General features: G+C 41.4%; 1 protein-coding gene across 2 annotated transcripts in view; it reads left to right on the top strand.

Moving 5' to 3' along the window:
* KIFAP3 (kinesin associated protein 3) overlaps window positions 1-12,520 on the top strand; it is a 131,876-nt gene that overhangs the window by 79,853 nt on the left and 39,503 nt on the right. For both annotated transcript variants that reach the window (XM_075833497.1, XM_075833496.1), the window contains exons 12-15: window positions 5,650-5,758; window positions 8,615-8,727; window positions 9,720-9,885; window positions 10,465-10,590. In XM_075833497.1, coding sequence (XP_075689612.1) covers window positions 5,650-5,758; window positions 8,615-8,727; window positions 9,720-9,885; window positions 10,465-10,590 — 514 coding nt within the window. The remainder of the gene's footprint in view (window positions 1-5,649; window positions 5,759-8,614; window positions 8,728-9,719; window positions 9,886-10,464; window positions 10,591-12,520) is intronic.

The following is a 12,520-nucleotide window of genomic DNA, read 5'->3' as shown; positions in this document are numbered from 1 at the left end:
ATCCGGACGGGATCCTTCTGCTCGTTCTGGTAGGCCTATAATGCGAAGGTTGTTCCTCCTCAGCCTATTCTCCAAATCATCCGCTTTCTGGCGCCATAAATCCACCTTTCCAGAGAGGTCTCGAAGAGTGCGCGGTATATTAGCTGTACGGTCCTCCAGGTCAGACAACCTGGTTTCAGCATGCTCGACTCGGTCCCTCAAGTTGTGCAAATCCTGCCTCAGGAGACCCACATCCACCTTAACCTCCTCTATTTTTGTTGTGACCGAGGTCTTGGTCTCTAATATCGCCGCCAGCAGCGTCTCCGATACTTGCTGCAATGTCAGGCCAGGCTGTGCTGTTACCTCAGCCGCAGGGCGTAACTCCGACTGCCCTCCAGGAACTTTTGCCGGCCCCTCTGCTCCATGCTGTGAGGCCTCGCCGCGGGCGCCATCTTGGACCGCACCTCGGGCAAACTCTTTCAACTTCTCCGCGGCTCCTGCCGCTTTTGACGGACCCATTTTGCTCCTCAGGGGTCTCTTACCCTTTCTCCGCAAGTTATAAGAAATGGTGGCAACAGTAATTCCTCCGCAGGATAAATAATAGGGGTCTCTGGTCAGAGCCGAAGTTCCGTGCGACCGCTCACATCAGTGCCTGGCCACACCTCCTGACCCTGGCTTTCTGACTACTCTTCTGCTCTGCGTTTGGTACCTCGTGCTCTCCTGGTTTGACTTGGCTCGTTCACCACTCTGTTACTCACGGTGTTGCCGTGGGCAACTGCCCCTTTGCCTTTGCTTTATATTCCCTTGTATGTTTTGTCTCATGCACTTACTGAGCGTAGGGACCGCCGCCCAGTTGTACCCCGTCGCCTAGGGCGGGTCGTTGCAAGTAGGCAGGGACAGAGTGGCGGGTAGATTAGGGCTCACTTGTCCGTTTCCCTACCCCTATCATTACAAGTACACACCGTTGTAGGAAATCTTCCGTTTCTTTGCAATTTCTCGCATGGAATAGCCTTCATTTCTAAGAACAAGAATAGACTGTCGAGTTTCACATGAAAGCTCTCTTTTTCTAGCCATTTTGATAGTTTAATCGAACCCACAAATGTAATGCTCCAGATTCTCAACTAGCTCAAAGGAAGGTCAGTTTTATAGCTCCTCTAAACAGCAAAACTGTTTACAGCGGTGCTAACATAATTGCACAAGGGTTTTCAAGTGTTTTCTAATCATCCATTAGCCTTCTAACACAGTTAGCAAACACAATGTACCATTAGAACACTGGAGTGATGGTTGCTGGAAATGGGCCTCTATACACCTATGTAGATATTGCATTAAAAACCAGACGTTTGCAGCTAGAATAGTCATTTAGCACATTAACAATGTATAGAGTGTATTTCTGATTAATGTTATCTTCATTGAAAAAAACTGCTTTTCTTTCAAAAATAAGGAAATTTCTAAGTGATCCTAAACTTTTGAACGGTAGTGTGTGTGTGTGTGTGTGTGTGTGTGTGTGTGTGTGTGTGTATGTATGTGTATATATATATATATATATATATATATATATATATATATATACACATACACACACCCTCTATAATAAAAGGGACACTTCACTTTACATCATGACTCGTTACAAAGTTTCAAACTGACTCTGGAAGTGACATCAGCAGAAGAACTCTGTGTCGGGAGCTTAATGAAATGGGTTTCCATGGTCAAGCTGTTGCACACAAGCCTAAGATAACTTTACTCTCACCTACAAAGCTCTCCACAGTGCTGCTCCATTTTACATCTCCTCCCCCATCTCTGTCTACCACCCTACCCGTGCTCTATTGTACCCAGACAATCCGATTAATTCCCAACATCCACAGTTTTAAACGCTCCCTGAAAACACATCTTTTTAGACAGGCCTATAACATTCCATAATCTGACTCCTTTCCCTGGCCCCCCCTTTTATATTAGCCATCAGAACTTGACCCCCTCTTTCAGCACTATCCCCCACACTCCCTGCACCCTAATGTAAAGCATTTCATGACTGTCATACACAGATACTGTCTGGTGACAGTCTCATGCAGCTTTATGTGTATTACCCCATATATATAATAGATGACTGGACCATTGTACTTAGAGGGGTTATGTGGGGACTGAAAAGTATTAGCAGTGTACTCACTGCAGTATGTGAGTTCACTTGCTAATATACATTCCGATCCCCCGCCGATCTGATTATGATATTTTAATAGATTTTTATAGCGCTGGCGGGGGACCGGAAGTCTAGTAGCAGAGTCTTACTTTATGACGACATGACTCTTCGTTATGTGACCCACCTCACTGTACTCTATGTAACCGCTGTAGCAGCAGTACAGCGATTACATAGAGTAAAGCGAGGCCGGTCACATGAGGAAGAGTCGTGTCGTCATGAAGAAAGACTATGCCACTAGACTTCCGGTACTCCAACAGCGCTATAAAAATCTATTAATATCTCATTATCAGCGCAACAGTGAACCGGAATGTATATTAGCAAGTGTACTCACTGTCACGATCTGTGGGTGGGTGGACCCACTGGGCCGCACCGCCATAGCGGGATGGCAGCTGGCCAAACTACAGTGTACCAAGTTAACATATATAGTCCAAGCACAAGGATACCTGTGATAGTCCAGACAGTAGCAACGGCTAGCCACAGATGGGATCTTGACGGTAGGTGATGCAGATGAGACAGATGACACCAGGCGTGGTGTAACACAGCAGACGTGGCAGAACTCGACTTCAACACTATAGCGGACACAGGAACAACTACAACACGGGATACAGGTAGCAGGGCACGGGAACATGGTAACACTAAGGGACCATTTGCAAGACTAACAGAGGAATACGAACAACGCTCAGGCAATGAGCAAAGGGGCAGGGCCCTTCATGTAGTCCAGGGTGATCATGGGCTAATCAATGGGACCCAGCAGATTGGAGCGGAAGTGAGCGCTGTCGTCTCCTGGAGAGGAGATGCGGACCAGCACTCACCAGACCATGACTGCGACCGTTCAGGGGTGAGTAATCCCGGCGGTCCGTGGCCATGGACGTTACACTCACATACTGCAGTGAGTACACTGCTGATACTTTTCGGTCCCCACATAACCCCTTTAACAAACACTTTTGAAATGTTGTGCCGCCCTCCCTATTTCCTCATAGATTGTAAGCTCTTTCGAGCAGGGTCCTCACTCCTCTTGTTTTAATTGTAAATTAGTTTTGTCACTCTGTAATGTCTGATATTGTCTGTACATGTTCCCTCTGAATTGTAAAGCGCTGCAGAATATGTTGGCGCAATTTCAAGATTATTATAATTGCGCCACATGATGACCAAAAAGTAAAGTTTTTAAGCTTATCTGACCAGAGAACCTTCTTCCATGTGTTTGAGGAGTCTGCCACATGCTTTTTGGCAATCTCAAAACATATATATATATTTTTTTTTTCTTTAAGCAATGGCTTTTTCCTGGCCATTCTTCCATAAAGCCCCATTCTGTGGAGTGTACGGCTTATAGTGGTCCTATGGACACATACTTCTATCTGGGCTGTGGATCTTTGGAGATCCTTCAGTGTTATCGTTGGTGTCTTTATTATTAGACTAAATTTTGGGTTTTCTTTAACTGTTAGCCATAATCTTCAACATTAAAAGAAAAAAAATGCTGCAAATAGATCACTCTGTGTGTAATGAGTCTATATAATATGAGTTTCACTTTTTGAATTGAATTACTGAAATAAATTAACTGTTTGATGTTCTAATTCATTGAGAAGAAACTGTATACAGCTTGGTTGTTATAGAAATAAAAAAAAAAAACGTTTTGACTATCATGAATGCTGATATGAATGTGGGGGTGGCAAACATTAAAAAAAAAAAGTCCTGTGGTCCTTAAAGCGGTTGTCCTGGATAAGAAAAAAATAGTTCTTTTTTGCAGAAACAGCACTATTCTAATACTTGGTCTGTGTCTAGTATTGCAGCTCAGCCAGATTCAAGTATATGGGGATGAGCTGCAATACTAGACACAGCCCATGGACAAGAGGCGCTGTTTCTGGAAAACAGAGACCTTTTTTCTGATCTGGTACAACCCCTTTAAGGCCAAAATTGAATGTGTTTATCCTTAAGGGGTAACTCTAGGGAATGGTGCTTGTATGGCTTTGTTAGAGAAAGCGATTGATCACCTGTGAATGTTGGGTCACACAATACACAAGTCAGCTGTCAGCATGTACAGGATATAACCATATAATTTAACCCGTTAGTGACCGCCAATACGCCTTTTAACGGCGGCCACTAACGGGCTTTATTCTGATGCATATGCCTTTTTACGGCACTGCATCAGGATAAAGTAAACAGAGCAGGGAGCGTCAAATCTGCCTGCTCTCAGCTGCTAGTGGCAGCTGAGGGCTGGGAGCGTCCCTGTTTTGCCGGGTGAGATCGATATTAGTATCGATCTCACCTGTTTAACCCTTCAGATGCGGTGCGCAATAGCGTGCACCGCATCTGAGTGGTTTTGGAGAGCGAGAGAGAGAGAGGGAGCTCCCTCTCTCCCCACCGACACCCGGCGATAAGATCGCCGAGTGTCTGTGTCTCTAATGGCAGCCGGGGGCCTAATAAAGGCCCCCAGGTCTGCCTGGAGCGAATGCCTGCTAGATCATGCCTCTGGCATGACCTAGCACATGCCTGCCCGTTTTAAACGGACAGGCAGTAATACACTGCAATACAAAAGTATTGCAGTGTATTATAATAGCGATTGGAGAATCGCATATTATAGTCCCCTAGTGGGACTAGTAAAAAAGTGAAAAAAAAAGTTTCATAAAGTTAATTTTAAAAAAAAATGTGAAAAAAAATGAAAAACCCAGCTTTTCCCCATACATAATGCTTTACTATTAAAAAAACAAAATAAAGTAAAAAAGTTACACATATTTGGTATCGCCGCGTCCGTAACGACCCCGACTATAAATCTATTACATTATTTAACCCGCACGGTGAACGCCGTAAAAAAAATTAATAAAAAACTATGGAAAAATTGCTGTTTTCTGTGAATCCTGACTTAAAAAAAAATGTGATAAAAAAAGATCAAAAAGTCGCATCTACTCCAAAATGGTACCAATAAAAACTACAAGTCTTCCCGCAAAAAAAAAAGCCCTTATACGACCGCATCGGCGAAAAAATAAAAACATTACGGCTCTTCAAATATGGAGACACAAAAACAAGTCATTTTGAAAAAAAAAACGTTTTTACTGTGTAAAAGTAGTAAAACATACAAAAACTATACAAATTTGGTATCGTTGCAATCGTAACAACCCGCTGAATAAAGTTATTGTGTTATTTATATCACACGGTAAACGCCGTTGATTTAAGACGCGAAAAAGTGTGGCGAAATTTCAGGTTTTTTTCTATTCCCCCCCCAAAAAAAAGTTAATAAAAGTTAATCAATAAATAATATGTCCCCCAAAATGGTGCTATTAAAAAGTACAACTTGTCCCGCAAAAAACAAGACCTTATACGGCTATGTCGACGCAAAAATAAAAAGGTTATAGCTCTTGGAATGCGACGATGGAAAAACGTAAAAAATGGCTTGGTCATTAAGGTCTAAAATAGGCTGGTCATTAAGGGGTTAATAATTTATTTTTAAGCAGTTTAGTGATTTATTTATTTTTCTTTCTTTTTAGTTGATGAAAATGTTGTTTGAGTGTTCTGAGGAGCGGATTGATCTTGAACTGATTTCTTTCTGTATAAATCTAGCAGCAAATAAAAGAAATGCTCAGTTAATATGTGAAGGTAAGTATGACATTAGTTTTTCAATGTTCTGAAAACTTAATTCTGTAGTGAAATTTCTCATGTAACCTTCATTTAACGTGTGTAACAGTATTAGATTGTGTTAGTTTGTAGTCTGTTGCCAAGGAACATCTGACCGCAAACTGCATATGGTAAATCTCCGCTAAAGTGGAGCTACATTTAAAGGCTATGATCACGTGGGGAAAATTGCAATGAAATCCACAGCAACAATCCACAACATATTGGTGCAGATTTGGCTGCCGGTTTCACCCTTTGCGGTGCCAAGGGTGAAATCTGCAACAAAATTCACCATTTTTCCACAGCCGATTTGAAATTCCACAGTATGCCCTTTATTCCACTCCGATTTTTAACATCAACATTTTATGAATGGAGCTTTGAAAGCCAGGTTAACTTTCAATATAGTTTGCATTTATGAAGATTGCCTCTGTATTCCTATTCCGATAATTTGTATTAGGCTGGATTCACACGAGCATGTTCGGTCCGTAAAGGACGGAACGTATTTCGGCCGCAAGTCCCGGACCGAACACACTGCAGGGAGCCGGTTAGTTATGTACGATGCTAGGAGTCCCTGCCTCGCTGCGGGACCACTGTCCCGTACTGTAATCATGTTTTCAGTACGGGACAGTAGTTCCACGGAGAGGCAGGGACTCCCAGCGTTGTACATAACTATGATGCTAGAAGCCCGGCTCCCTGCAGTGTGTTCGATCCGGGACTTGGGCCGAAATACGTTCCGTCCTTTACGGACCGAACATGCTCATGTGAATCCAGCCTTAAAGTGTTTCTGATGCTTAAAGAGGCTCTGTCACCAGATTTTGCAACCCCTATCTGCTATTGCAGCAGATCGGCGCTGCAATGTAGATTACAGTAACGTTTTTATTTTAAAAAAACGAGCATTTTTGGCCAAGTTATGGCCATTTTTGTATTTATGCAAATGAGGCTTGCAAAAGTACAACTGGCCGTGTTGAAAAGTAAAAGTACAACTGGGCGTGTATTATGTGTGTACATCGGGGCGTGTTTACTACTTTTACTAGCTGAGCGTTCTGATGAGAAGTATCATCCACTTCTCTTCAGAACGCCCAGCTTCTGGCAGTGCAGATCTGTGACGTCACTCACAGGTCCTGCATCGTGTCGGCACCAGAGGCTACAGTTGATTCTGCAGCAGCATCAGCGTTTGCAGGTAAGTAGCTACATCGATTTACCTGCAAATGCCGATGCTGCTGCAGAATCATCTGTAGCCTCTGGTGCCGATGTGTCCTCGCTCGTCTGACACGATGCAGGACCTGGGGAAGTGACGTCACAGCGTGATCTCTCGAGAACACGGCTGTGTCTGCACTGGCAGAAGCTGGGCGTTCTGAAGAGAAGTGGATGATACTTCTCGTCAGAACGGCCAGCTAGTAAAAGTAGTAAACACGCCCCGATGTACGCACATAATACACGCCCACTTGGACTTTTACTTTTAAACACGCCCAGTTGGACTTTTGCAAGCCTCATTTGCATAAATACAAAAATGGTCATAACTTGGCCAAAAATGCTTGTTTTTTAAAAATAAAAACGTTACTGTAATCTACATTGCAGCGCCTATCTGCTGCAATAGCAGATAGGGGTTGCAAAATCTGGTGACAGAGCCTCTTTAACTAGCAGCACTAAACATAATCTACATTTTGTGCACAAGTGCTTATATTTGTGTCCTCAAATGTAAGCGGGCAGTTATTTAAATGTGTTTCTTTACATATATCGTTGACTGCAAAATCGCTGCTTACCATGGCCCGATCCCCTCCAGCCATGGACCCCAAGAACAGTAGTTTAGGATTTATGTGTAGGATATATTACAAACTTGGCACATTCTCCACTAATTTAGTGTGATTTTTGAGTGAATAGAAACGGTTTATTCTGTTCACATTGGAATCATGGCTTCCGCTTCAACAGGATTTAAGACAAATCCTGATTGTACATCAGGTTTCAAGTGTTTTTTTTTTTGCTGGATAGAATAGTGCAGAATGCCGTGATGTTGAGGCCCTCAAAAAGGATGTAAACCTGATTGAAAATAACAAACACAAGTGTGAGGAGAGCCCTGATTGTATGACGTTCATTGACATTGTCATAACGTTTCATTCACTTTCTATGGGGCTGCCGGAGATAGCTGTGGCTGAGAATGCGCAGTCCCACTCCATTTACATAGGGCACTCTGGGTCCCCTGTTCTTGAGATCGATGGGGCTCTTTAAATTAATTGGAAGCTGTGGTCCAGCATTTCTAACCTAGCCGGTCAGCTGTTATCACCAGGGGAAACAAGCCAGACATTTTAACCGTGATACATGGGCAGGTCGAGTATTCCAGAGCAGCTTTCCATTCTCGCTCATCCTCTCTCTCTCCCACAGATTGTTTCCACACTTAGGCCCCATGCACACGACCATGCCTGTCATCACGGTCCGTGATTAAGGGCACGGACGGCCGCGAACAGTCATCCGCATTTGCGTGCCGTGCCCTCATTATAAAGTATGGGAGCACAGTCCGTAAAATAAAAAAATAAGGACATGTCCTATTTTTTACGGCAACTTTTTACTGCCCTGACACCGTCTTGTAAATATACGGGAAGGTGTCAGTCGGCCATAGAAATGAATGGGCCTGTAATTACGGATAAATTCTACAGTCCTGTGCATGGAGATACAGATACAACAATAGCTTCTAGCTGGCTAACAGAAACTAGACGTTAAGAGATATTTGTGTATGATTCTGTGTACTAGAATCATTTTCAGTAGGGTTACATTAGTTTTTCTATTATTTTAACATGGTAAAAAAACGTTATTTTCCCCTTCTAAGGATTATATGTATATATTTAGGAAATGGGCTGAAGATGTTGATGAAAAAGGCTCTCAAATTTAAGGATCCATTGCTGATGAAGATGATCAGGAATATTTCTCAACATGATGGACCAACCAAGAATTTGTTTATTGTAAGTGTTTTTTCTTTTCTATCGTGTGATGTGATCATCTAACAAAGACTTTTAGTATTATTCCACTTATGTGGTTTGCATGGTGCAATACTTCAATATTTGGACCATTCTCCCATTTTCTGCCATCATACAGATCAGTGCTGGGCAGGGAGAGAGGAAAGAGCAGCTATGAACAGCCGCACAGTTCCCTCAATGATTATTAAGAAGGTTTTTTTTGAGGCAGATGTTGACCTGCCTGCGCTCATTGCCTTGTTTTTTTTGCGGCTTTTTTCGCCCGCGGCCTCTGAGTGACGTGGGCAAAAAAACGCAGCGAAAACCACTTTCTCTGCCTCCCATTGATGTCAATGGGAGGTCAAAGACGGAAACGCCTGAAGAAAGGTCATGACGTTTCTTTTTCCTGCGAGCGTTTTCTTCCGCTTGCGGGAAAAAAAATGCTGCCAACCCCCGTTGAATCAATGAGAGGCGTTTTTTGGCGTGGTTTCAGTGTAAACAGGGCCTAAGATGTGCAAACTGTTGAGGGAGGATTTTTTCTTGCTTGTAGATAAACAGCTGTTTTATCCGCAACAATCGCAGCCATTAATAAGCAATTTGACAACAGCAACATACAGGTGCTGCGGCAGTGCCGCTCCTTTGCCTGCTTGTTGTCATTAGCCAAGTAGCAACAGCTGATCATGCATTTTTATTTTAATGGGGAGATGGAAATCAGCACTCACCATCGGCGCATCTACCATGAGAAAAAGGATAGAGCATTTTGAAGTCCAACATACCCCCATTCTTTTTTTCCTCCAACATCTACTATCGGGGGACTGTTGGGCTGCACCCATACACATTGGATCGTCGGCCGACCCTCTGTAATTGGTGGATTTAGCCAACGTTTATCTAATGTGTATGGCAAAAATTCACCAAACTGCTGTGTGAACAAGGCCTTAAAGTTCTTTAACTGTTGTAATTTACACATTGTAACTAAGCCTGATATTACATTGCTGCAATAGGACTACGTTGGGGACCTGGCAGCTCAAATTTCAAATGATGAAGAAGAAGAATTTGTGATTGAATGCCTTGGAACACTCGCCAACCTCACTATTAGTGAATTAGACTGGGAACTGGTTCTCAAAGAATATAAGCTTGTCCCTTACCTTAAGGATAAACTTAAGCCAGGTAAATATATAATAAAACTGAAATTTGGTCTGAACTGTTCTCTCTTTTTGTAGTCTTCATAGATCACATATACATAGTAACATACATGAATAAAATTCACATGTCCATTAAGTTTAAAATTATATGGTCATTTCGGGTGCACTCCCAATATCGGTGATGATCCAAAAGTCACCTGTGTATAGATCTTTGCCATAAAAATGTATTGTAAATAGTTGAATTTGGGTTTGCGTTTCTTCGGGCAACAAAATGACCCATTATGGAATGTCATTAGCCCAATTACCTTACACAGAATCCGCTATCTGAATCTCCATTATGTCTTTGAAATCTTCCATCCTATGCGTCATTTTTTCATAGGTTGGAAACAAACCCAGATAGCACTTATATGAACAGAATTGTCTGTATGATTATGGCCGCTCTACCTTTTTATACCACCATTCTTACCATCATTATTTATCAAAATTGGGTATAGATTCCAATTGTTTTCTGTTCCATAGTGATATCAAATTTATAATTGTAATTGCTTTATTAGTCCGTACATGTTTAAGCCTCACTTTTTTTTAATTTTATCTTGTGTCTTAGGTTGTGCTGAAGATGATCTTGTCCTGGAAGTGGTTATAATGATCGGAACGGTGTCCATGGATGACTCCTGCGCTGCCTTGTTGGCAAAATCTGGGATTATTCCAGCACTTATTGAACTACTGAATGGTAAAAATATCATTAATAAAATGAGTTGTAGATGTAGTATAAATATTTTGTTAGGTGGTACTTGCTCATCTGACCTAACACAAAATCTTTAGGTTTCCAGCAGGTCCATGTTTCTTTTTACTCTAATATGACTAATATACTCTAGCATTTATTTATTTACAAAATGTCTGTAATTTATAATTTAATCTACAACAACATTGAATAATCAGAAAAACTCTTGGGATTTAATATCAAATATCTCCCTTTATTATACATCAAATACATTAAAAATCTTATACAAAGGCATAGTACAAACATAGAGACAAGTCTATGAAAAGAAGTCACACAATTACAGCCAGATATGTTAATGGATGTCATACTATAAAGGAGCATCCATTAGCATAAAGTAATATCTATCTAAAGTGTACCTAAACTTTCCGGTGACTTTTCATGATAAGCTATTATATGCGTGTACATAAGGAATATATCTGGCCATTATATGACTTGTATCCTGCCTTTTTAAGCCTAACTGCTATCATGTCTGCCTTACATATTGCACAAATAGGGAAGGAAACCACCTGCTCCCCTATCTTTGTGTAGCACACGCTCAGAAATAGCAGCAACATGCAGGACATTATACAGCAGTAATGAGCAGTGTTGCTGTGAATCCATCCCCTCTCCTTTGACTTCTATGTGCAGCTGTAACCTGATCCTTCAGTGAGCTGAAAGTCTTGTCTTGAGGAGACGGATGTAGAAGTAAATCCAGAGTGAGTAAACAGAGGAGGGGTGAGGAAAGGAGACTGATAAATGGATATAGAGGCATTCTGTAATAAGATATATTGCAACGTTTTTTATATTCGCTTGTACTATTGATTTATGCAAATTTTGTTGAAAAGTTAGTGACAATTTGAAATTAGAAACATAACAAAAATAAATCATGTCAATACAAAAGTAACATGGTTATAACAAGGTGTATAATATCAATGTGCATTGGGCCCCAATAGACATTGCTGACTCTCACCCTGACAAACATTTCGTGTCTACTGCGTTCTCATGGAGATGTTTAATGTCTTGCCTGGTGGAACAGGGCTCAAGGGGGACCACCTTTCTCCAGATAGATGAGGGTAACCGAGGGAAAATGCCCACCTGTCATGCATTTCTGGTATATCTTGCAGATATGACATAAATGTCTAAGATGAGAAAAACCTTGGACATAATAAAGTTACTGCAGAGAAAAACTGCAAGAGAAAGGTGTTCAACTAAGAGGAGTCAAGTAAAATGGGGCAACTTTATTAATGACATGCATCATTTTTTGTTTCAAATTATTGGTGAAACGTGTATGCTAACATGAGGCTATGTACAGAGAATAAAAGTTTCTGACATGCCTAATATACAACAAATATTGAATGTGCATAAACCTATGCCTCACAGGACAGGTAGGGTAACAGCAAAATTATGCCACACACAATATTAACCTCCAATAATGATTCATTCATAGAAACTCCACAGAATCATATATATATATATATATATATATATATATATATATACATGCACACACACACACACACACACACACACACACACACACACACACACACACGGACAAAGAGTCATGCACTACTTTTTTGTTGAAAATCCAAAAATCTGAATTTTTATTACATATCATAGAAATACACAGGAGATCCCAACAAGATCTGCTGTATATGGGCTACAAGAAAACGGACAAATATTAAGATATCACAACAATACATTTGTTATACATCTGGGTATGGAATATCCAATATAAGACCGTATTGCTTAACACACTCTCACTATCTAAAGCACTAAAAGCCGCACATAATTTTTTGCAGTGAAAATAAGTCCTACATAGGTATCCAAAACGAGTATCTTACCCATTAGTAAAACTTGGTCCATGTGCTCAAAGTAGCGCTCTGACACGCGTTTCGCG

Source organism: Rhinoderma darwinii, chromosome 7, assembly GCF_050947455.1.
Source record: "Rhinoderma darwinii isolate aRhiDar2 chromosome 7, aRhiDar2.hap1, whole genome shotgun sequence".
Lineage (NCBI taxonomy): Eukaryota > Metazoa > Chordata > Amphibia > Anura > Rhinodermatidae > Rhinoderma > Rhinoderma darwinii.
The sequence above is the reverse complement of the archived record's forward strand: the minus strand, read 5'-3'. Positions and strand labels throughout refer to the sequence as shown.